This window comes from Cloeon dipterum, chromosome 2 (genome assembly GCF_949628265.1).
Source record: "Cloeon dipterum chromosome 2, ieCloDipt1.1, whole genome shotgun sequence".
Taxonomy (NCBI): domain Eukaryota; kingdom Metazoa; phylum Arthropoda; class Insecta; order Ephemeroptera; family Baetidae; genus Cloeon; species Cloeon dipterum.
In genome coordinates, this window is record NC_088787.1 from 17631420 (window position 1) to 17658019 (window position 26600).

The 26600-nt window shown below is 38.1% G+C and overlaps 3 protein-coding genes across 5 annotated transcripts; 1 reads left to right on the plus strand and 2 right to left on the minus strand.

The window, feature by feature from the left end:
* Positions 1-6: 6 nt before the first annotated feature.
* Positions 7-3850, minus strand: LOC135935818 (lysosomal acid phosphatase-like). 2 transcript variants are annotated; one of them, XM_065478381.1, is made up of 7 exons: positions 3649-3850; positions 2438-2536; positions 1575-1808; positions 768-953; positions 595-718; positions 333-541; positions 7-275 (listed from the first exon to the last, which is right to left on the minus strand). In XM_065478381.1, the coding sequence occupies exons 1-7, from the start codon at positions 3787-3789 to the stop codon at positions 96-98; spliced, it is 1173 nt and encodes a 390-aa protein (XP_065334453.1). In that variant the 5' UTR covers positions 3790-3850; the 3' UTR covers positions 7-95. The 2 variants fall into 2 exon arrangements, with proteins under 2 accessions (XP_065334453.1, XP_065334452.1); XM_065478380.1 differs by having other exon boundaries at positions 768-956.
* A 1220-nt stretch (positions 3851-5070) lies between these two features.
* On the minus strand, positions 5071-22432 carry LOC135936336 (uncharacterized). The gene is made up of 7 exons (XM_065479109.1): positions 22265-22432; positions 10371-10757; positions 9563-10069; positions 7839-8440; positions 7058-7343; positions 6648-6883; positions 5071-5727 (listed from the first exon to the last, which is right to left on the minus strand). Exons 2-7 carry the CDS (start codon positions 10740-10742, stop codon positions 5358-5360), a joined length of 2373 nt encoding a protein of 790 aa, XP_065335181.1. The 5' UTR covers positions 10743-10757; positions 22265-22432; the 3' UTR covers positions 5071-5357.
* On the plus strand, positions 12059-13746 carry LOC135936941 (globin-like). Of its 2 annotated transcripts, none has more exons than XM_065479958.1 (4): positions 12059-12246; positions 12514-12702; positions 12884-13109; positions 13298-13746. In XM_065479958.1, the coding sequence occupies exons 2-4, from the start codon at positions 12530-12532 to the stop codon at positions 13439-13441; spliced, it is 543 nt and encodes a 180-aa protein (XP_065336030.1). In that variant the 5' UTR covers positions 12059-12246; positions 12514-12529; the 3' UTR covers positions 13442-13746. The 2 variants fall into 2 exon arrangements, with proteins under 2 accessions (XP_065336030.1, XP_065336031.1); XM_065479959.1 differs by having other exon boundaries at positions 12522-12702.
* Positions 22433-26600: the final 4168 nt, after the last annotated feature.

A 26600-nucleotide genomic window follows, 5' to 3' on the forward strand; every position in this document is an offset into this window, starting at 1 on the left:
ATATGATCTCATTTGACTGAAAAATTATCAAATTTATTCAACTCTGAGAAAGTATTGCAACACTACATTATGTGGCAGTGTCTTGTCTGATTTTTTTAGGGTGGAAGGGGAGGAGGAGCAACAAAGTCTTGGTTAATAGCTTTGCACTCTTCCTGCCAATTGACAGGACGAATTGGCTCAGTCAACTCCTTGAACTTCTCTAGCGGGCATTCAATGTCACAACCTTTAATCTGAAGCAGCTCTGCATCGGGGTTTTCTTCAGATCGACGGAAAACCTGTATCATCATCACTTTTATATCAAACCAAAGGAGTTACGTAAAAATATTTTTTACCCTAACAAAGAATTTTCCTGGACTAGGTTCAACAAGCTCCAGAAGCACGAGAGCACTATAGCCAGGGATGTAGGGGGTTTTGTAGAGGCCGAGCGCGGCGAGGATGTTGGCGACGGTGGAATCGTGTCCAGAGTAAAGGAACATTTTCACTTTTTGTTGCTGATCAGCTTCCTTCTCAAACTCTTTCAGGATGTTGTTCACGAGAGGCCCTAAATTTTTTCGCTGTTAAAAGATCAAAGTTCTAATTTTTATTGATGTTTACCAGCTTTAAGACGAATCAAGGTAGGAGTTTGCACAGTGGCAAGGAAACTGGTACTGGTCATGTTGAGGAAAGCTTCAGGAAAATATTCCTTTGTCCATGGTGGCAGAGTCAAGTTAAACCGGGACTGCAAATACATTATTTATAAAGTGCGCCTACTAAAATGAATAGCGTACCTGTGCTAAAAGTGTGCTGTAAACACTCATAACTTCATCGAGATTATCCACCGGCAAACCCGTGATGGTGGTCCATTTTTCCAAAAGTTCCTTATTTTTCTCGAGGAGTTCGCTGGTTGGGGGTATTTTCTTCACTCTATCTCTTTCCTCGTAGTACCTCGGGCACGGCACTCGGACTAATAAGAGCTGCTAATTTATGAGTTATTGCATCTTGGATTTGATAATTAGTACAAGCGTTAAACATAACTGAGCAAGCGCAATTTAACGTTCAATCCTTTTCCCTACTTTTAATCATATTGATTTTTTAACCTCTGCTCAGCACTTCCTGTGGCCTATGAGCTCACCCCGGAACAAGTGGCCGCAGAGGAGTTTGAGCCTAATGTGGCCATCTTTGCGCCCCCCCCCCCTCCCCGCACCGAGGTCTTTTATTGAAACGCCAGACATTTATCCCCAAAGCCGCTGGGAAGGTGTGAAAACCAGCAAGTGGCGAGTCGGCGCCGGTGCGCCTCCCAGCCCGTTGAACTATTTGAGCTTTTCGAGTTACTAAACTAACCACCTTTTGCCATCTCTTACATTGGGCAGCCAGTATTAGATCCACGAACTGCTCAAATATTTCCCACTGACAATGCCTTAACAATGTGAGCCAACGGGCATAGTAATTGATATTTATTTCTTAATTTCATTTCTTAATGTTTGAGTAAAAGGATAACATTTTAAGTGTAATTTATAAGTAAAGTGAATATGATGATGTAAAAGGGTTCAACATGAGTTTCTGATGATGAAAATAATACTTTTTAAGAGATTTACATTGTCCAAATGAACTGGTATGGTGTGCACAGGCACCGGCTGCCAACGCAATCCAGGTTCAAACTCCTGGTATGGGGTGGGCGGGAAGAGCGCTGCGAGCACCAACTGAGCGGTCATCAACGACCTGTCCACGTCTGTGCTTTGTGTGTAGGCCGCCGAGTAGTCGTCTCCAACCAGTTTATGGTAGTGTTGTCTCAACCACTGACCTTGGGAATACACCTGCCTCTTGCCATTCTGCACAAAAGGGCATATTATTGAGCATATAAAAATTCGAGATAGGTATGTTAGAAAAGTTGTAAAATATCGCGGTGTTAACTCGAGAAATTAGCTTAGTATGATGTCATGAGATTTGAAGATATTAAGATCTCTGTGTAGAAAATGAAAAAGCTTTCGGCAGAAATGCGAATTGCGAGTCATAGTCCATCATTAAAAATAATGGCTCACGAGAGTTAGACGCGAACCGTGAAGTAGAGTCGTGCCCTTGAAAAGAGCAACCTTTATTTCGTAGATTATCTGTTGCCAAGTCTGGAATTCACACGCACGTTTCAATAATTATAGGTTATAAATATATGGTCTACACTTCACATCTAGGTTTAAAATTTTTACGTTGGAATTTTTCAGGACCCATCTGAAGTTATTGCTGAATTTATTTAATATATTAACGATATTTTTCGTTATATGATAGATAGCAACATCAGTTCTATTATTGAAAATATTCTGGACGATAGACTTTCTTAAGAGCCTGACTGATAACCCTCTGTGACCAAGTCAAGAAAGAATAACAAAAAAGTGATAAAATTTAGAATACACAGATAAGATATTTTTAATTAATAAATTTCTTTCTCACGATGAACTCAACCTACCAGAGTCAACTGCCCCCAACCAAATGGACTGTATGTTTCGTTGATAAGTGGATCATTAGGATAGGTGTCCGCGGGTGTTCTTTCTCCATGACGAAAAATCTGAAACCAGAAATAAAAACAGAAACTCAGATAATCTCCCAACAAACTCATTTCACCTCCGCGCCAAGACTCTTTAATTACTTAATTACGATTAATTTTTAAACAAGGAAGTGATATACATTCAATCGTTACAATAAACAGTTCAAACGTTAGCAAAAGAAAAAGCTCGCATATGAGTTTAGCGGTATTAAGTTGCAATTCAAACAAGATCCTTGAACGGTTGCGTCATAAAAAGCAGCCTGCGCCTGCAACACATGCTGTGCACGATTTTCAACACACATGAAGTTAATCAAACAAAACATCAGGCACCCACTAAGTCAGCTTTGATAATATTAAAAAGTTGTAGCACGAGGTTATGTTTACGTCACTTTCGTTTTCGACTTGCTCGATTTAGTCGTGAAAAAAGCACACCTTTTCCTTTTCAAATTTTAATTTCGTTTAAAAATGTGATTGCAGGTAAACATATTATCACAGTATTCACCATCAACAATTTCATAACTTAGATACACAAGGAAATGTGACATGATCAACTTGATTTTCCTGAAGTAATGTTCAATTTCTTTGCCAAAAGTAACAGGTTTGTACGTTGGAAGAAAGTGAGTATTATATTAAATACATGAAAATTGTTTGTTGCTACGTTCACGTTGCCTAAACAGATGCACTGAACCTTCAAAAATGAAAATCGGCATCACAGGTGACTTTAATACTATGCTGCTTCACTCGACTGCATTGTTCCCTGCGATAAGAGTGATAGATACACTAACCTTCAAATAGTTCTGACGGTAAAAATAAATATAAAAATTTCACAGGCCAGATGGATTCCATCGCAATGGGAGCCTTTGTGTGTAAATTATTGAAATAACCAGAAATAAATTATACCATTTGGTCGTTCTTTAACAAAAAGTTTTTTCCTATGGTGTGCGGAATCAAGTACAAAATTTTAAATATATATGAACGTAAATAAAAAACGTACTTGACGGATTGCCCCTCAAAATAGCAGTGTTTTACTTTTGTAAAACCATTACGATCTGACCTGGAAGAAGAATTGAAATTTATTTTACCAACGCGTTAACCCACGATAAAGTCATGAATTGTGTATTCTGAATACTCACAGCATGCACTTGACGCACTAAACCTTCGCCTGGTTTCAATGTCGAGGAAGGCGGAGGCGCCGCAAGCGGCACAGCCAGAGAAGCTGTTGCGAAAATTAGTAGGCCGGCGACCAGAGCACCTTTTCCAGGTGCGCTCTCCATGGTACGTGGCCTGACCGTGGAGTCGGAGCGCAGTGCTGACGACTGACGAGCACCACGGCCTGCTTGCTCTTAAAACATGGCAATTTGCACTTTGTGGAGGGGACAAGAGCGGAGAGAGCTATACGTACACTCACGCCATCGAGCGAAGCCAACGTTGTGTTTTATGCCTATGTGCCTCACAATTTAATGGTCAGAAATGATAGATGTTCTGCCAATGACTTTTTTAAGGAAGTTTTATTGAAATTATGATAGATCTGGATCATCTATTCTTATTTATTTTTAGGGTATAATCCAGGTAATTTTTAAAGCAGAGCATTAAGAATATATTTTATAGTAATTTTTTCGCCGACTATAGATATAATTTAAAGCAAATCAATAGAAATTTTATGATGTTTTTTTAACATTAAAGGTGCAGGATTGCAATATTTTTTATAATTTTTATTTTATTATGCAGCAGACTTGTTGAAATAGAAATAAAAAATGTTTAGAGACAAAAAGATCAAAGCCAATTTACTGTTTTGTTTTCTTATAGAAAACTTGCGTCCCATAACCATCGCGGACGAATATCATAATAGGCTAACGAGCCTCAACGGAAGAAGCCCAGCAGTCCATCTCATGCTACTGCACCCTCACCAGGGTAATTTATTGAAAAGGTAGATATTTATTTGTTCATTGAAATGAATTTGCACAATGCTGGAAAGGTGAGAGGTAGCGAGTCAGAGAGCTTCTGCAATCCTCCAAAATCCGCATGGAGTCGTCATTGCAATGAAAGAGAGAGTCAAACATACGCATAAAACCCGGATCGACCCCCACACCTTTCTCAGATTCTCACAATGCATGCGCCCAACAACGCGAGCCAACTGCTTGGTATTTTACAAGAATTTTACGGCAAATTTTTAGATTAAAAAACCAACAAATTTTTAGATTGAAAATTTAAATGAAAGCTCCTACAGCTATTAAAAAATATAGAAAAAATTTACATAATAGTAATAAATTTCTGACAATAAACAATTTTCTTCTTGAATAAAATGTCAATGGATAGTATATTGATGGTAAAATTTTGCACATTCGTTGGTGCCGATACAGTATGAAAATAAAATTTGTAATGACTGTGCATTATGTGAAACTGAAGTTCATTTCAGGAGGTTGAGGAACTACGAACATAATTTTTATCAGTGTTATTGGCACAAAATGTGGGACTTTCGACGAAAGCTTAATCCATGCACTATCATCTATCATTAATAAAACAAGATCAACAGGGAGTAGACTAAAAAACTGATATTTGCTATTCACATTTTTTTCACTTTTATTTACATATATGAAATAAATTAATCAGAAAACAGGTCAGGTTGAAATACAGACCCAATTGTTGAATCAAGCAATCAAAAACAATAGATAAGAGAATCTCAATAAATAATTTATTCCTAGCTCACAAATTACGACGGAAATGAATCTATTGAGAGAACACTATAAAATGCTTTCCTTCATTCGAATTTCATTTAATTATAACTATGAGTGTACGTTAGAGACGTGATGCGTACATACGCATCGGAAATGTGTTTTTCATTCTATGGCAAATATCCGAGCGAGTTCTCCAGGGCGCTGCCAGGGTAGCTTCCCCTTCGGCTGAGCGGAGGGTGCTCTGGCGGCTCCAGTGTGTGATACTCCACCTCGCAAGCGTCGTCCTCAAACTCCATGCCTCGAATGTCAGTCGTCTGGCTGAGTTTCATGTTGGAGAAGAGCGACGCGATCTCGGTCGTCTTCTTCACCGCGAGCGCCTCGCTGGCCAGGCTGCTGCTCCGTCGGGGACGCGACCTTTGCGAGTCGCCCGTGTAGATAAGCCGGCCGCGATCATCGCGAGCTGAAACCACCATCACCCTTTGCTGTTGCTGCTGCTGCAGAGACGCCCGCCTCGCTGCTTGACGTGCTGCATTGTACCTAAACAAAATTGTATTAAATTAAAATTTCAAAACTCGAACCAGGTTTAACAAAAACTTGTTGTAAGTTAATTTCGTTAGAAAAATGAAATTGGTGGCAAATAACGATTGAAAACTGGATAAAAATGTATAGCCCTATCGCGTAAACTTTGTAAGAGGTATCAACAACTGCAAAAATTTATTTAAACACATAATTAATATTTGAAAAAAGCCACCATACCCGACAATTGCTATTTTTTTTAAATATCCTGTGAAGCCAAATTTTGATTTATTTCTACGACAGATGTTTTAAGTTTCATTATTTTTTTTGCTGATTGACCGGTTTTGAATATCTGCTGAGGCAGAGTGATGTGCCAGCTTATGATATAAAAGATGGCTAAATAGTGACAAGAATGCTGAGAGGACACATAATTCCATTTCCCGAGAATTTATCTCGAGAGAATACATTTTGATACACGACGACAGTAAAATGTGGCTTAAATTTCCATTTTAAAAATCAAATCTGGACATTTTTTACTCATTGCAAGGTGAGTTAAGCTTGCACTAAATTTTTATTATTATTATTAATGAAATAGGGCTTTAAACTAAAACTTTAATGGAAATAAACTTTACTCTCCTGTTAAAAGGGAAAATGTGTAGGTTTCTTTAATTAAATAATTTATGAGAAAATTTACTGTTCCTTAAGTCTTTGTCACTAAAAGAGAATTTTGTAAAACTGTAATTCTCCATAACATATGGTTTCTTTTTTAATCGCTCACAACAGTTATCGATCATGATATAAAAAAGTTAAATCTACTTTACAGTTATTATGATTTAATAGCAGCAGCAGCCGCGCGTGTGTTCATAAAATATACTGAAAGTTATGCATCTCTGCACAACACGTGTGTTCAGCGGGTTAGTCTACATGTCACGGCGTCTCACCTGAACAGTTCATAGTCGAGAGCCAGATTATCGACGCTGACGCTTTGGTACTTGGGTCTAGAGGAGACGGTAGCGGTTTCCGAAGGCAGCACGTCGTAAACATTCATCCGGCTGCAATAAGAGCTGGGCCGTCTGCTCTTTGTGATCGGCTGCTCCAGCAACATTTGCAAACTTCGACTCGTGCGGTTGCTTGGCGGCTTGTTCAAATGGTGCCGCCACGAGGATGAAGTCACAAACTGAAATCATTTGGAATTGAAAACTTCTGAACCATTCAAAGTCCCACCAAACTAAACTCAAAAATGAATAAAAAACAAAGTAATTGATTGAGATATTTCTAGATTTCTTCATTCCATGAAACAATATTTTTTAAAAAAAAAAATACACCATTGGTAAAATGCAAACCATTTTACCTGTTTTTTGTTGATTTGAAGAGAGCAGTAGCACTTGTCACTGTCCATGCAACTGTCCGTGTCGCAGAGGCAAGACGTGAGGCTGCAGTCGCTGCAGGAGACGTACCCCGACGACGATTCACGAACCCTGGCGCTCATCTCATTCTTTCGCAAAAGGTGCTGCGCCTGACGCCGCATTTCCTTGTGCGCGATGTTGGAGAGGCGAGTCTCGACCGCGTCAGTGTTGCGACGAGGTCGCGTAACGTTCTGGCTTTGACAGGATGAACTTGTGGAACTTGACCGCGGCCTAGAGAGAACATATTAGGAGTGATCAGATCTTTTACTGTGAAAAATTAATTTGCAAACAAAAATTATTTTGACCAAATAATTGACGTCGATTTTGACCTTTTTTGCAAACTAAAATTCAGTTCATAGTTTGAACAATTACTTTATTGCTTAGTATAATTCCAGAAAGTATTCCACCATAAGTCATTTTAAAACCATAGTTATGAGAGCAAATCGTTCAATTTAATTTTTAAATAAATATCCAACACCAAGATTAAAAGTTTTTATTTCTTTAGAGCAAAAAAGAGGCTACTTTAAAGAAATATCACATTTTTGGAAAATGTTCAGTTTAAATTTTGGGGAATATAGTTTGTTGTTGGTCGAGCCACCACCATTAAATTCTGAATCTCATGATTAAAAAACTGTTTGTTGCTTTTGAGCTTAGAAAAATTAACTCGCTAAATGCAGCATTTGCTGGAGTGAATTTTATTGAAACTTAAAACAATTTGAATGTTACCTTCTCCTTGGAACTAGGTTCGACAGGTCATCATCCTTCGCACCTCTCTGGCACGAGCCCTTGATTTTCTTGACCGACTTTCGGAATGCGTGCCTGATGCCCCTTTTGCGTCTACCCCTTTTCCTCGTCTGCTTCGCCTGCCTCTTCATGATGTTCTTACTTCTTTGGTACAGCTCGTCCTTGGTCAGGGTGACGGCCAGTTTGAGCAGCAGCTCCTTGTAGAGCGGCTTCAGGTCGTTGTAGGACATGCCGTTGGCGTTGACGATCTTCTCGAGCACCTCGTCCATGTTGGACACGCCCTCCTGGGAGCGCAGCTCGGCGAAGAGCTCGTGCAGGCTGCTGCCGCCGTTGCGCACCAGGAAGCTGCGGCTCTTCGGGATGGTGATCTTGGTGAGGATGTCGCCCGCGTGCTCCTGCTGGCTGCGGCGCCGCTCCCGTCCCGCGGACATCCTGGCGTCCTCGTCAGTCGTGTTTTCACTGGTGGAAGTGAGAATCTTGTCGTGCTGCTTTGGCCGTCGCGTGCGCGCCGGAGGAACTGGGGCTTTATTGTTGCCGTCTGCCGAAGTGACAGACGACGGATGCCGAGTCACGCTGCTCGACTTCTGCGAGAAATTTGAAGGCATTAGTCAGTGCGAGGCGAGATTGCGATCTCCCGGCTAATTTAGCCTCACCGTTTGGTGTGGCGCACTCTTGCGTTTAATTTAATTTGCCGTTTTCTTATGATTCGCAAGAATTTTGCGCGAGTCATAATTAATACAACGGGGTAGTTGCTTAAGCTAGAATTCATAAGGCAGGATGATTTTTTGGGCCAAACAGTGTCCCTCATTCCACAAGACTGACAGAAAAAAGAGATTTACAGCAGATCGAAAGAAAAATTGAGGTGATGTGTGAAAGAAAGTTTAAAAAAAAAAATTTGTTTTGCATCCAGTTAAAAATTCGTATTAAATTCTCCTCATAAGGGATTTTGATATAATGTGTCCGCGTCTATTAAATTATTTATTAAGTTAACGGTTATTTTCAAGGAGGGAGAACAAACTCCCTCTGATGCTCACGTTAAACTCTAAATAATAATAGCAACGAGACTCAAAAAATCCTTGTAATTTTATTTTTAATGTTAATTTTTTAATTAGATTTCTCTTTTAAATGGTATGGTTTTGACCAGTTTTAACAGCAAAGTTATAAAAATTTTAATGCTGTTGCCTATTCTCATCTTAAACAAAACATAATTTCCTGTGGGAAAAAACAGTAAATTCTAGCAAACCACGAGTTAAACATTACCTAAGAAAACAAAAAAGACCCGAGGAAATTATTTATAAAACGTGTAAATCGCTGCAGATTAGTAAAGTCAAGCAACCGTGTTTAACGCTCTGTTACACAAGTATGAAAAAATATGAGAACAAAAAAAAGTTGCAATTTAATAATTAAAACTTGACTTAATTAAGGTTGCATTGTCAGACTTTTTTTACATTCCCTATGCAACTTTTTATATTAGAAATGAAAATGTACTCCTCTGGCCGAATTGATATATTATGTATAATTATTTGTGAAATTACTTCGATTGAGTTACATTTGCCTTGCCTCGTGAAAGTGAGAGCAATATCATTTACATGCCAAAATGCTAGTTTCGTATTATTCTTGGATTTGTGCAAATATTTTGGCCCACTCAAAATTCCTGCTCTTACGAATTCATGATTGAGCAAAATCTAAAAATTATAAACTGTTACCTTTTGAACTCCATGCTGAGGTTTGCTCTTCAGGTTGACCATGAGTGCTTGGTACAGGTTGGCAGCAATCACGATCGCGTCTTCCGCGCAACTGCACTCGTACGCGTGGCAGAAGAGTTGTCTGACGGCGCCCCTTTGGCGCATGATGACCGCCAACAGGGGCGAGTGGCTGCCCTTTAACACCTCCACGTCGCGGTCGTCTATCAGCTCTTCGAAAAGGGAGCTCTTGTCGTGGCCGTCAGGGTCTGAGATGAGCGGCAGGAAGGCGGCCAAGGTGCCTTCCTCTCGCGTGACACACTTGACAGCCGCCCAAACGGCGATCGTGGAGAAAGAGTGCAGCTCGGGTTTGGCACTGCCCGGCTGGGTCAGCTTCAGGCCTTGCGTCGAAATTTCCAATCGACTCGAGGAGCTCGAGACGGGCTCCGAGTCGGCTTTGTAGCGGAAGTAAAGCTGGCGCAGTGGCACTTGCAGGTTTTGCAAAGTGGTCTTGTTTTCTGTCAGTGGAACCTGTTAACGACATATTTTAAATTATTATAAAATGAATAACTCATTAAACACGAGAGTGAACAAACAGTTGAATTATTACGAGGAAGTTATGAATTGTCATGTTTAGTTTGAATTCTATATTTATTTAGACCTAGAGAGATTTGTTAAAAAAATAAGCTTGTTTGGTGAAATTTTTCTTTAAAACTTTGTGGAAGGAATTAATAAAAAAATTGATTGTTTGCTCCATAAATTTATGTAAGAAAGAAATAATTCTTGATATCTAAAAACGATTCCCTTGTTTTACTTAGAAAAATATACTTGCCTTTCCCAGATAGTTGACAGCAAAACTCTCCTTTTCATTGGTATTATTCGGAACCATTTGTGAATCATTCATCTGCTGTTGGCCATTTCGTTCGTCGTCAGAAGACGAAGATGAAGTCACCTCCTGGAACATCTTCTCGATTTTCGCCTGTACAACGTTGCTCGGCAGTTTGGATGGCGAGTGTCCATACAGAGAGGAACGAGTGTCATCGAACATGGAGTCGATCCGCTGCTTGTACACTGATTGCTGATCCGAACTGACCACCGACATCCTGTCCGCGGACAAGCGGAACGGAAAACTGGACTCGGAGCCAAAGGGTTTGCTGTTTAACGCCTCCAAAGGCAGAGAGCCGCTCGTTGTGCATGCTACCATTGTTTACACATTCACCTGAAACATATCAAGAGGATATTTGTTTAGATTTTAGCCTGATTATAAAAAATGACAAAAACATATTTTAGTGATTTTTTTCATAAATCTTTCATTGTATTTTATGAAATGACTTTAAAGTTTAGAAATTTATTCAACTATGCCGAATAAAACATTGTTAGCGTATGAGAAAAATTCGACCAATTGACATTTAAAGCTATTTAAAAGTCTCAACCAATTTTAAATCTTTAATGTTTCATGATAGATTAGCGAAACATTTTTAATAGTGGTGCTATTTTGATTTATTTAAATTTAAATCTTGCTAAGTAAAAATTTGAGCGTCGTCATCTCCTCCAATTATTTTCTGCAAATATTTCGCTGACGTCAACTGTTCTTAAGTGTGTGCTCTTGAACAATCGCATTTCATCCTTTTCATATATGCTTGTGTACAGCTGTGATTTTCAAGCACTTTTCAACGTTGCCTCACAAGAAAAACTTGCTTCCGTCAACCACCTGTGCCTGCAATATTTAATCACAGACGAAATTCCCTGAGCGAACACGAGGGAACAGTTAATCAAATTAACGTCTCATCTCTCGGCCAATATTTGTGGTCGGGATTCTACGCAGCTGAGTGTTCAAACAAAATCTTCGCATAAAAGGTTCGGCGAAATTAACAGGAAAAATGTACTAGGAAGCGTAGAAATAATTTCCAACTCATTCCAACGGCAGACGGTGCATCAAGAGACAAACAATAGAAGTTAGCGCTGGCGGCAATTTTCATCGCTGTGGTGAGCACGGTTTTTATCAATTAATGTAGGAAACTTGAAGAAGCTTGAAATAATTGTTGCCTCCAGTTTTCGTCCAGCCAAACAAGGATGCGCATGAATTACAGTTACGTCTGCTTGCCATTATGACAAAACGCCACTTCGCAAGACCGCAAACGCATTTCCTTGTGTCTTTTTTTTAATTTGAAATGAAAATTTAATTTATTTGCTTTCATCATCAGGATGATTAATGTTTGCGGTGTATATAAATTAATTTGTGTGTAGCGTATTGTACTGTATAGAAAATATGGTTAGGAAATTATTTGAATAATTTTCAACGCTCTCATTGCCCGCTGCATTACCAGCCTTAAATTCTTCCAGCCACCAACAGTGGCAGACACAATCCATATCGCAGGATTACGTCACTCACCAAATAAACTGAAGTAATTGATAAAAATAGCGTGTTATTTTTGCACCATCAGCAGACCTATTCACGTGTCAGAGTATGCGTATCCGTTGTTTTGAAGCAAAATAATGCATCGCGTGAATCGAATTGTTCGTGAGGTTTACAAAAGTGGACTGAAAGTAGGGCAAGTGCGACGTTTTGACCAGTCTAAACTCGCGCAATGGTGACCAGACTGTTCAAATAAAAATAAAATAAATACAAGGCGCGCAGTAAGTTGAGATAGAGCTGGTGCTTTGATCTCTGTGTTTTTCGCGCAGTCACGAGTTCGCAGTCGACCAAAGTAAGTGCTCTCAATACTCACTTCCCCTGTTTCAACTTATCGATAAATTTTGTAAGATTTTCTTACACACTTTTTCTTTCAACATGTGTAGACATTACAGAATTTGAAGCACAAAAATCGCATTATAATTAGGTCTGATGCATGAAATATTGAAACATATTATATTCCTCATGAGTAATGACAATTTGTTTTCGAATAAAATTATGATTTACTTGACGCGCATATCTGATAAGATCTTTAGGAAGCCAATTATAAAGATAAAGAAAGATTTTCAGAGCTCAAAATGTCCGGAATTGTGAACACAATATTGGGGCTGTTTGGTCTGCGCCAAAATGCGGGATTGGACGTTGAAGACCCAGCGACAGGACTCACTCCTCGCCAGAAAGGATTGGTCCGTTCAACGTGGGCGTTGGTGATGCCCAACATCAGGACGGTCAGTGTGGACGTGCTTATAACGTGAGCAAAAAATCTCTTTGCAATTATGTTAATTAAAAAAATACTTAGTACATTAGATTACAGTAGATTTCACTGCTCAGTTTATTTAACAGAGCCAGTAAAAGCAAATCTTTGATTCACTCAGACGAAAATAAACTTCCGCGAGGGTTGAGTTAAAACACTTTGATTTACTATGTTGTAGATTCTTTGAAACGTTTCCACAGTACTACCCGCTATTTACATCGTTCGCCGGTTTAGAGGTTACGGATCTGAGGAGCAACAAAAAATTCACTGCACACGCCACTACTGTTTTTCACGCATTGGCTAGTCTTGTGGACGCTTTGGACGACACTGAAGTTTTGGTTGAACTATGCGAGAAGGTTGGCAAAGCGCACATCAGTCGGAAAGTGCCTCCCGGTGCTTTTGATGTGAGTCTGGATATTTTAATTTGCGCCTCCATAACCAGTTTATAAAATAAAGCGATAAATATTCGAAATATTTAGCTTTTTTCCCTCTCTCATCAATTTTTCTTATGCTCACTAATTTCAAATTTGAAATCAATCTTCTAACTATATCTATCAGTCAATCGCGTTGACAGTTTTTTTTTCGTTTCAAGGATTTGAAGGTAACGGCTTTAAAAGTGCTGTCCACCAAATTGGGCAACAAACTTTCGCCAGCGGCAGCGGAAGCGTGGGACAAGACACTCACTGCCGCCTTTTCACTGATTAAAAAAGAGCTCCCAGCAGAGGATCAAGAGTAAGGACTCACCAACTTGTTTAAAGCTTTAGAGGGAAGTAATATCAAAAATCATTGATATACGATAGCTCTTGTGGGGAAATTAAAAAAAAATGATATACGCAATTTGTTCATTTTGTTTTGACAAATCGTTTTGGCTATTTTGTTTTTAAACCGCATGCTTGTATCAAATCAAATCTGAATAAATTCTATATAATAGATTATATATTTTATTTCTCTCGCGTGAGATGTACGTTTTAATAGACTATTAATTGACGAAATGTGACCTAGTTATTTCAAAATATATATAAAAACAGTAACATGTGAGGATCTACTTCGCATTTTTATTGCATCTCCTCATAAACGATACCGTATTTTTTCCAATTTATAGGTAAGCTGCGTCAGTTCGACATGGTAAATCTACTAGAAAAATTCTAACACGCGTGACTGTTAAAAAAGAGCATCCGATCAAGCATAAATAACGTGAATAATCGGTCTAATCAACAGTTAGCTGCTCGTTTGCTAGGCAAAATTTACGACTCGTCTCATCTCAAACGAAGGAGATCAGCGCGTTCCTCGGATACGATCTTCTCAACAAATGTGTATATACTTTTATAGTTTGTAAATACAACGCGCTCTCTTAATAACTGTGTTAATATCTATACAGCGAGCTAATTGCTGTTAACAGTCCAATGTTCAGCACAAATATGACGGCAGGTGTTTAGCTGCAAACGCTTGCAATTAGTTAATTGATAATTATACTGATTGTAGCGATAATTTCATATTGAAAGATGCAATTACATATTTGTTATAAGATCTACTCAAGGCTCCACTCAAAATTAGGTTAAATTTTTACCCACCAAAAATGAGCGTTTTACACTTTAATTAAAATTTGAGAATGTGTACTATGTTTCTCTGGGTTTAGATAGCTATTAAGTATTAAAATGTGGGTCATGTGAGCTAGAAGAATTTCCCTAATTTTTGTCATAATTATGAAAGAAGCTGTATCAATTCCCTGCTGCGACATAGAATTGAGTGCATTACATTAGAGTAGCTACTTTACATGTGTGGCATTAACAAATCCTATTTCGAAAATATCCAGGCCTTTTGATAGGGAAAAGGAAGCTGACAATGAGTGTGCGTGGCTCATGTGTCTCGCAATTTATTAATTCCCACGAGACACAATGATGATCAGCATAGATCACTTTCGAAAGCCCTGCTCTTCTCCCTCCGAAGATATACAACAATAGAATTGAATGCGTCCTGTTTACCAATTGAATCTCAAACGTGAAAGTGCTCGCGTTTTAGTTGCACTCTTGACACCCGCCGCTTGCATGCGAACCGCCAACCTCGGCTGAGCGATAAAACGCACTCACGCGCCGTTTTCCCATTTCCGTAACCTGTAATTTGCACGTCATTTATTACTTGCTAATTGCGACTTCTAGAGACAAAAGAGCACGCCACCATCATCGCCCATCATCGCTATCTGTCAAGAAGTTCCTCTTGACTTCACTCATCAGCTCTCCGCTAATAGACGTAAAACTGCGAACTCGATATTTCTCGAAGCAATTATCATCTATTCCGTACAGAAAATGTTTTCAAAATAATTTCCATATTAATTAAGAATATAGCTGCAAATGAAGTTTTTTTAAATGCAAATGTTACAATCGGGAACACACATAAATTAAAAGAAGATGATCTATTGATGCAGTAACATACTTTTAAAAACTTAATTGGAAAAGAAACGGTTGATAATATACAATTTAATCGTTTTGATGTGAAGGAAAATCTCACTGCATGTTCCTTACATCCACCCATTCACAATGAAAAAATTTATATGGAATTAAAAAAGAATGGCTCTAATTTGCTAGTAAAATTAAATGCAGCTTCCCGGTGTTTATCAAGCTGTTTAATTTTCCGTATTTCTACAGAAATGTCCTTCATATTTAACTGTACTGACAAATTAAGCATCTATTAAGAATCAATGGCTCGAATCGATGTGGATTTTGAACAGGGTGTGCAGTTAAAAGTGAACAATTAATTCGCACGTTTTCAAACTGGACAGCAGCTGTTTCGGCTCCTAAGGCTTCACCTGCAAAGAAAAATCAATCCCACCGATTTAACTGTAGTGTGTATTCTGAATCACTGGCTGTTGAAAGCGATTGACTGCACGCATTGCTTTGCCAAAACAAAAGTGAGCTATAGTGTATTAATCTTGTGAAAGCCTTGCAACTCACAACTCTCCTTTAAAAAATTCACAATAACTATTTTCTTTATTAATTTAATTCCCTGCGTGCATAATATTCCACTTTTTTAGATTCAAAATGACTATATTGCGGATCAGCAGGGCAACACATTCAGATGGTAAATGATATGCTTTTCACATGAACTGGAAATCAATTTTGCTCGAGCATTCTAAGTAAGGAGCGTGTTCAGAGTGAAATTGATTAATTAATCAGCTATGGGCGGAAACCTATATGTCATCCAACCCAAGTAATTTCCAGGGAAAGTTGTGGTGAAATGCAATCTTGTGGTCAGATAAAGTCAAAGAGGCATAGCAAGCGATGAGCTTCGAAATAAAAAGCGTCGCAAAAAATTATTGCAAAAACCGCAGAGCAAGTGAACAAACTAGTTTTCCACATTCGCTCATCTCGGAACTAGTATCAAATCAAAACAAACGAAAATTCCATGAGTGGGAACGATTAATCAACACGGAACATGCGTTGACTAACAGCGGTGGTCCAGCGGGCACAAATTGTTGCTTAATTAGCTAACTGCACATGCGAGCGCGCGAGAGAGGCGGAGCGGCTAATTTTCGTCGAACAGACTAATTCATCGTTATAATAAGAACGCATTTACTTTTGAGAGGTGAGATATAGCAGAGTGTGCGTGCGAGCACAAAAATTACAAATGTCCTGGTGCAGAACGATAGAAAGAGATGAGTCCGCTCGCAGAAACACAAACACACGCGAGTACCGTTTTGCGCGCAGCAGCAGCAGCGGCAGCAGTTTGAAAGAGAAGAGGCTTTGCTGCACAGTCACTCCGTCTGTCGCGCCGGACGAGTCATTCAACTCACAGATCCGCGTTTTTATTTATCGGACTCTTTACTTCCTGCTTTGTTGCTTGCAGTCCGATTGCGGGTCGCACACACTGTGACACGCCTTGACTCGGGGAAATTTATTGGACGTTTGTGTGTTGCGTTGCATAACTGCTCCGCTCCGCGTGGAGCTTTGGAATCTTTATGACCGGCGATGACCGGTCTCTGTGTCAGCAGTTCGCCGGAATAAAATTTTCGCTTCGGAATGGATTCATAACTGCGCTTTTTCAGTGGGCCCGCTTTAATGACCGCCGCGCGAGCTGCGTTTGATGTGTAATTACACGGTGTGAATTGACGATAGCAGCGTGGCCAATTTCAGATTTTGTGGTCATTGCTGTAAATGCACGAGAATATATATTTAAAAAATGTTCACTGCGGCTTCTCTATTGTGGTTTAAACACTCTAACGTTTTTCTTATTCTTTCGGTAAAAAAATTAAGTATAATTCTGGCATGTTTTTCTATATTTACAAAATTAATTTCTCAAGGGGAAATGATTGAGTGCTCTTTGCCGCGAAATTGATGGCTGTGGCTTTGCCAGATAAGCAGAATACCAGATTTTAAATAAATTAAAAAAAGAATTGGGTTAATGAATTTCTAAGGGAGGTTTTCTCGCAGAGAGGGCAAGAAACAAGGTTTTATCACTGACTTTTTTTAATTGTGCTTAGCAATGACGAGTGAAATTAATAACAGCTTATGTGTATAGTTTTTATGTTCTGACGATTTAAAATTATAATTGATGGCAGTCAATGACGTTTCCCCAAAAAATTCATATTGAAGACTGAAAAATTAATTTTAAAGTTTTGGAAGACGTGAGATACTTTGTTAAGCCCGTTGAGCACGATTGCGTGGATAACACTATCCATGAATATATTTTATAGTTACCGAGAAGAAGATTTTATATGTGCTAACTTGTCTATTTTGTCCATTGACGTCAATAGTCCCCGCGAATACTGAACGTTAGTCGAAACTGTAAAAAAAATTGCCAAAAATATGATATAAAAACCGGCGATGATAATTTGAATTGCAGGAACCAGTTCGCACTAAGCAGATGATATCCTATGAAACGCTCGGTAAGTCCCATAAACATCTCCACTCATAATGGCAGAAACGTCAAATGAATGCACACTTGAAGGCTGACACTGCGAAGGATAGCTAATTGAAATCATGAACAGCAAATGGAGCAACGTAAAAAAAACTGTATGCCAAAGAGTATGCAAATAAAAGATGCGGGTTTTTATTGGTTGGAACTGGAACATAATTTGTAAGAGTTCAAGTGAGAAGAAGTGCCAGTTGACTGGGCTTGATACTATCCGTCTTGCTCCACGATTTGACGTGTGTTACGTTCAGAGACATTTTCTCTTCTCGCGCAGCGCAGCGAGAGCGGGGTCCGAAATAACAGGTTGAAGAAAAAACTAGCCTAGACTTTATAAATCAGGCACGTGAATGCCATACGAATTCGCTTTTCCTCTGCCCACATTTACATATCAATGTCAAAACTTTATCAATTATAGTGGTAGAAATTTTTTCTACACTCTCGCGGAAACCTGTTATGCTATTGAAGGCCAGCATGATATACACGTTCACAAAAATTTAATTCTCAGCAGCAAGGTTTTCTCGTCGATTTCATATTTCAACATTTTACAGCGTGAACCACTGAACCGGAGCAGAAAAAAGGATTTAGCAATGCCATATTTAAATACCAGATTTCAAATATTACAACATTAATTTTGTTGCCTTTATTTGAATAAATTTCATGTTCGTATTACTCGCTCCGCAGTAGAAGGGCTGCAATTAATGTCCGGTTAAACACTTCTAGAAAATAAGTCATAAAACACTTTCTCATGAGACCTTCCTGTCTTCGTGCGTAAAGTATTAATGAAGGGCTGAAATACCAACAAAGGAGCGTAAATAAACATTTTGTATCTCGTCCGAAAATGCATGATATGCGCACGGCCCACTTGACCAACGCGCTGGAAAACTCTCGATTTATAAACGCACAGTGTGAAGTATTTTGTGCGATAAGAGAGAAATAATTAATTTTCGAGAAGCCCCGAAATGTGTTCGAAAAACACACGTGCCGACTGGGCGTAACGTTTTCTTCCGTAAAACTTTCACGCCTCGGTCAAAAGTAAAGAAGAGAAAAATTGGTATAATCCTCGTTGTTTTAAATGTTAAAGAATGGGGTCAACGGGCGAAAATAATTAAACCGAATTTGCATGGAAAGTATCTTCAAGGCCCGACGTCAAACAACAAGAGAGAGACCGCGGCTTGCTTTTAAAAGTTTTTCTCGACTGGCTAGACAAGTTTCAGCGATATATCCTCAGGCACTTACCTTTTGAGCTTATGCGATCTGCGCAAATGTAATGACCATAAAATTGGTTTGAACGTTTATTCAGTCCATGAACACATCTTCAATTTGTTTTAATTCTAGACATTTATTGGCTTTCGCATAGTGAAAAGGAAAACCACGGCGCACAAAATCTTTTTAAGTATTACAATTTTTGCTCGACAGATTATTCAACAAATCAAAGATGCCCTGGTAATATTTTATCTATAAAAATCTCCAATATCTATGAAAAATGAAAAAAATTAACCTCTCTAGTTGCGATTTGATGTGGCAAATCCATCGATAAACTTATAAGTTATCGAAAACCAGAGATCAGGATTGAATTATTGATTTCTAATCCTGTTACCTTCAATTTTAGATTGCTATTTTGTTTCACCTTTGTTTGATGATGATGCTCGATGCTATTAAGCAACCGGTAACATCTCAATAATTAAGGTAGCAGGACTTCTATTATAATCGCTGCGATCTGTAGCATGATAAAAATAAAATCATGATTATTCTACAATAACAATTTTCGGCCACCGCCAATCACTCCAATTTTTTTTAGATGCATAATGCGCTATTGAGATTGATGGAGCTAAAATATTTAGACATATTGATTAAATTCTTGTTTTTCACAAAACAAATGGATGTATAATAATTTGAAATTAAATTTAGTTTTTGACAAAAATAGCTTGATGACGTTAAACACCCAAATCTCTGTGCAGAATTTGAATGAGCGCAATTGGTACGATCCTGCAAGAATGTTCAACAATTTAGAATATCTTAATGTCATTGGAAAGGCATGCGTCGCTTTTGATATAAAAAGAGAGTTTGTCTGAATGAAATCGAGTTTTTATAAATGTATCTAAACGCGGCACTTTTAACTTTGTCCCAGATTCAGTCAGACCAAACAAGCAGAAGGACCTTGTTTTCGTGGTTCAATGTCACTCGTGCTGCCAATACCCAGCCTGTTTGAAAGTACACACACGTTGTTAAAGAAGCTACAAACACGCAAAAAGTAGAGTCAACGCCAAGAGTCTGTCTGTAAAGGTGAATTCAGGCTAGAGCACAAAAGCAGCCAGGTAATAACCTTTTAAAATTGTGCCGGCGCTCTCGTGAAAAATTTGCCCGAGTTGGATGCTGCACTCTCTGGACCAGAGCAACTACCGTTAAAAGATATGCCCGCTTATGTAAGACGCACATTAATATAAAGGTAGAAGTAAATTGCTCCGGCGAACGAGTGAGAACATTATTCCAAAGCGGTGTTTCTCGCGCGCGCAATCTTGTGCGGAGTCAAGTCTAAAAAGTCCGTGGAGCAGAACGCGTTTGCTGCTGCTCATAGCACACGCACTCACAATCAGTCAGCCAGTTAGCTGTAAATCTAAATAGCGTTTAGCATATAAATGCCGGGTACGGGGAGTCACTAATGCAGCCGAATGGCCCACTAAAACTTACTGTCCAAGCTGATCGAAGCTGGGATTTAAGGTTATTTGCGTATTTATGTCTTCATCGCAGGTAATTTTAATTCACCTTGCCCGTGCTTTACATTAAAGAGGTGGGGCTGAAGTTTTTATGTTTTAATTTGACTGCGATTTCAAAATCAAGCTTTAGAAACGCATAACTTCTGCGCCGGCAACAGTTTGAGCTTAAAACTACTTGATCTTGGTAATTTTTGTGTAACGTTGCAACAATTTTACTTGATCAAAACTTGTGGAAAATATAAATAACCAGATGGGTGCACTTGAAATATTAAGGGTGCAGTTAATCATTTTGTTATTAGAAATAAAAAGAGAGAAGTAATTTTCTAAACATAACAATATTGAAAATCGAAATAATGATATTTTAATTTCAACCTTGTGTTGAGGCAATCTGGAGAAGTTCACTTCTCTTCTGCTTAACAAAATAGTGCAAAGCAGAAACAAGAAAACATTTTCTTCAAAAAGCGAGCATTAAGCCAGTCGACAGACAAATTTCTAAACGTGGTTAATTTTCAGCCACCATTGAAAAACTCATTTTTCTCAATTAAATGTAAAACGAGTTCTCCCATTTCTTTTTTTTTATTAACGCATCCAACACATTCGTGTGAGTGACCTAGAACTAGAATCGATAAGAAGCAATTAAAAATAGCAGGCTCATTATTCACTTTGGTAAAAGCGCTGCTAAAAGAAATTCGTCGATGCAAATGTATAGGAATACGTCTTGAGAGTATTATACTCAAGAGACCTGTTGGCAAGAGCTAAAAATAGCCGCTACATAACAAGCCAAGTAAGTAACGGGCCCATGTCTAAATTTATTGAAATTGCTGGTACATTTTACACACACCTTGTGAGTTGTGACAGCAGCACAGGCACAAGAGAAACTGCTTGTATGATAGCACAGCAGCTTGTAAGTGCACGCAATGCCCAAATTAAATGGGCCAAATCACTGCGCAAGGAGTTTTTTCTAACAATAAATCCGATTCAATTAAGACTGAAAGAGGAAGATTTTTGTAGGTCGGAAAAGATTTATTTGAAAAAGAAAATTGAACTTATTTACTTTCTCAAACCCAATTAATTTATTATGCTATAAAATTACATTCATTATTATAATAATTTAAAAACAATTAATAAAATTTTATATTCTTAAGAACCTTTGAAGAAACAAAGTTGTTTATGTCTTATCAATAAATAGTTAGTATTTAAATTTGATTAACAAACAATATATTACTAATATTTACCGAATTTTTAGTTGAGCGTTAAAAATTAAACGAATATTTTTTTCCTATTTGGAATATATAATCTAAGGAGATTTAGATCAACTCGACAAATGCAGCTCTATTTCACGACTTAATTAGAATATCTTTTGTCTTTGGGAGTCGAGCTAGGTACATTTATGATAGGGACTCCAGGAGACCATCAACAATCGTTGAGTGTTTAAATTAGTTTGCTCACGCCATTGAAGTCCAATTATTTTTGGCACTTGTAAAACTTTAAAACTTTGTTGTTGAACCAAAGAAATTAGCATTATTTATAATTTTATTTAATGGAATTGGAAAGCACAAACTTTAATATGAAAAATCTAATTTGCCTTTAAACTGTTTTAACTTTAATAAAAGAGCTCATTGATTGTGAATACCTTATCAAATAATCCCTTTTTCTAGCTTTATACTAGTTTTTTGTCCTAAAAAAATTAGAATAGAGAAAATTTGATTCACGATGACAGCAACAAACATATTACTGCCCCATTTCGCACCAAATGGGAGAGAAATTGTCCAACTAACAATAAGACCCAGCTGGCAAAGGCACCAAAGGCAGGAAGGCTTAATCGCAGATTAAGGTCTCAGGGCTCTATTAATATCCCATACAAATTCGTACGTTCTCGCGACAGTGTGACAAAAAATAAATGACAGGTCATCAAGGAGGGCGGCGGGAATCGGGCTTACCTAGTTTTCACTGAAGACGAGCAGAGCAAAGGAGAGAGGCACGCAGCGTATATCCCTGGCGTCATGGTCTCCGTTCGCGCACCATGCCTTCGCCGGCTCTCGAATTCAACTAACCAGCGAGCACACTTCTTCTCGCCGATCGACACGCACACTCTCTGCGAAAACGGTGCTCCTTTTGCTCATCTGCAGTTCCCCCCTTCCTCCTTCAGTGAACACCTCTATGTTTTGCCCACGGCATCAATTATAAGTCTGCGTTGCTTCTTTAATCGCAATTTCAGTTTTATGTACACACAATTAACTCGCGTTTTGCTTCTCTGTTTATATTGCGACGAGCCATCAAATGCGCTAGATCAACACTTTTGTGCGTTGACTGGCGTGGTATGGAATTTATTTCATCAAATTTTATCTTCCTTTTGCTGCTGCTATTGGCCTTATTTTGCTCTCCTACTCTTGTTTTCGTAACGTCTTCGTGTAAGGGTCAGCGTAGAATAGTTTTTCGTTAGCCTTTAGTAAAAAACCATCAATCTGGCTCCTGGCTACAGGGAGCGGCTAACTATAGTGATAATTCATACACTCCTGTCAAATATTAAATCTTGAATAGTCAGATAAAAACGATGAAAACTTTAAAATATATCACCTCCACATTTTTGGCTTTTTGGAACTGGTTCACTTAAAATGCTAAATTCCACGATTCAGATGCTACAATTTTCAAAAATCCGTTTTTTCCTTCAGACATTTATGTTGTTCCAATATATATAGAATATATAGCTAGTATTTTAGAATGTTCGATAATTTTTAAGAAAATACGGAAACTAGTACAATACAAATTTATACATGCTTGCATTACATCATTTCAAATTGCGCTAAGTTTTTTAAGAAAATACAAATTGAAATTTCCAGTGAGCAAAAATTTTGATCAGAAATCTCATAAATATTTTCTGCAAATCAATATAAATTGGTATAAAGAGCTGTTATGTTTGTTTTTATAAAATAGATTTAAAATTTGTTGATCAATATGCTTCAAATTGAAGGGTCGGCGGTCCATCTCAGTCAGAGGAGGTCACGTGACAAGGTGCAAATATGTCCGAGGATATACGTCCTCTCCTCACAGACCTCAGCTGACAATGAGCTGAAAGATATACGCGCGGAAGGCATATATATCCTCCGCAGCAAGGAGCCCAAGAAATAAAGGGTTGCTGATATTTTGAAAAGGGTTTGTATCAACACCCTGAAGTTGATTACTTTTTAGGGGCGAGAAGAATTAGCGCAGTGGTCAAAAATGATTTTTACTGGAAAAAACTCGCATTCTCTGTTGAATTAGAGGAAAGAAAGCGCATCAATATCGCATTATAGGTAACTTAGAGCTTCAAATTTTGGCGTATTCTAGCCGCCAAATCAGCGTGAACAGTATAAAAATTAAAAGAAAGCTGATTTGATTGAAGTGTGCTCCAGAATTTTCCTGAACTTTTCGAAAAAACAAATCCAAAATACAAGGATGCCAAAAATAGTACTCAGATATTTACTGTCCAAAAATCTTGACGAGCGAAACTGAATTTTTATTGTAAAAATACAAATATACATATACTTAGATTTTTGATACCAATAAAATAAAAATTACCCTCAAATATTTTCAAAATATTTAAGTGCAAAGAAATTTGACTTAAGTCAAGTAATGGTGGTCAAGGAAACCGAAAATAATTAAAGTTGCTATTGCCTTTTTGATTTTTTGCCCCTCATTGTCGCTTGAGAAAGAACCACATACCATTATTATTGGTTACTATTTCAACAGAAAACAAATTGATAGAGGTAGTCGCAGTGACTGTAAACCAAAATGTTCCCTTGCGCGCGCCAATCAGCTATAAAAAATTACGCCTACATGTGCATATGACCGCGCTAGAAGCTCAGGAGCAATCTGCACATATGGAGGGGAAGATTTTTTATACGCTCTCCCTTGCGTATGACGGGTAGATGCGGCTATATAAGCTTACGATTAAAGCGGCTGGCACAAGTCTAGCTTATATTATTCTCCCGATTTCCCGAATCGGTAAAGGGTAGTCTAACTGTGCGATAAGCGCGTTACCTGCACTGACCGGCCCTTGCACCGCGCACGACGACGATAATGTCAAAGGCTCACTCCAAATAGGAAGTTCCGTGCGTGGAAAAATATTGAAGAAGCAACAGCATAATAGTAACATTCGATCGGGGTAAGACATTGTGATAAATTATTTTTGTTGTAAACATTTAATTGTTTATTGAGCAATATTTGTGATCGTGAATTATTTGTATTGCAGTCTTGTAACACGACTATTAACTTACAATAATTAAAAGATGATAGTCAAAAGAAGTTTTTCCATTACAGGCTTCTCGATACACCCACAAACTATTTGATTGGCACGCGAAGTTATTTAATAACTGATAATTTATTAATTTTAAGTAGCATTGCCATTAGTTAACGGAATGTCTAAATCATTATATAATTTTTTGCTATGATTCGGGACAATTTTCAGACCGTGCAAGTCGAAATTTTCATTGGCATCGACGAGCAAATGCCAAGGGATTTTTAATTCAATCACCAGTCTAAAAAGAGAGGAGGATATTGAGCTGAACATAGCTCCGGGTACCTTAGAGATAGAGAGGATCAATTATAATTACTAGGGCTGTGAATTTTAGACGTTTTTTTGCCAAAATAGTCGAATATTTCTAGAATGTTTCTAAGAGCAAATTAGTCGGTTTTAGACGGTTTTTATTTTTCATTGTTTCCTTCGCATACATTTCATACAAATTCATGTTTAACTTTGGTATTATATCAATATAGTATACAAATACATTTTTCACAGCCATTTTACAGATAAATTTATATGGATGATTAATTGAAAAGGATAATCATGCACTGGTAGATTTTAGTTAAATCGAGCAGTTTCATTAGAAAATAATGGTAGATTTGGACGGGATTTTAAGACATTGAAAGTGCTCATTTGATAGTCCCACGATGATTAGAAGTTCAGAAAAAATAGTCAATCGTCTAAAATTCACAGCCCTAGAATTGCTCTTGTGCGCCGTTCCGCTCAGAACACACAAGTGGCGGAATATAATGAAACTTTAATATTTTATTTAAGAAACGTTCAGCAAACTCAATTTCTGACAAAAACTCGGGGTATAATGCTTTGTTATATTTTTGTTAAGTTCTGGATGTGGATGTATGGGGCACAGTTGCCCTGCTGATCCGTAATAAACCAAAATTTGAATCTATAACGAGCGAATACCCAAGATTTTCCCTCCTCTACTGTCTTTTTCCTTTGCCGCGCCGAGCATAAAACAATTATTTCTTTTTTCCTCCCTTTTTTGCAGCCCTCACCGGTTGCGTCCGCCAGCTGACTTTTACTAACTTGTCACTTTTCAGATTTTTCCACCGAGATACAGTTGATTCGCAGCGCGCGTTTTAATTCCTCGTTCTTCTATAGAGGGGTAAGTTTTTATCATTTCTTTTTCCTTTGACCGACCCTTCACTATCTGGATCAGAGTACTGAATCTCGAGAGAACATCAGCAGGTGCATCCGCTGGCTCAAAGGGAAATTTTTGAAAACATGCAGATATGAGCGGCTAGACCTTTGTATTATGTCCGCACATGCAAAGCTCGCCGTCCGTCAAAAGATGTTTTTCGTTTTTCCATTACCGGCTCCTCGATACACCCACATACTTAACTGCAAAATAAAGGTCTAAAAGAGCTAAAACTATTTTGTATTCCGTTTCATTATGGGGGACTCAAGCTCTCCGTTATTGCGGTGCGATTGATGCGATTGTGCGTGATTGTTGTATAATTATTCTTTGTTGATATTATTTTGTTTGGCGTAATTGTTGCATTTATGATTTTTTTTGCCCGTTTCAAAATTCAAAATCTGTCATTCTTCAACTGACATTTTACTTATGTACTTGAACAATCGATATAATTCGCCGACTCAAAAATTCATTGGGGTATGTATGTAAGTGTTTTAAATAAATACATATCATAAATAATATCAAAAGAATTAATGTATGTTTCAAGTTGGACACTTGGGAAATCGTGCGCAGCATGAAAACGGCTTGCACGAATGTTTTTATTTTTTCACGAGAAGTTAATAAAGACCCCAGCTAGGTTTTGGCTATCTTGAAAATTTTTTCTCGATGTTTTTCCTTTTCCCAAGAAGTTTAGTGAATTTTTAAAGGATTTTTCCGGGAAAGTCGAAGGCGGAAGAAATTTTTGTTCCACACAAAGAAGATTGCAAATTTTATCAGCTTTCAGAATCTGTGCTTATTTTTACTCTCAGACCCATAGGTGCCGAGCTGCAAGGCCAAACAC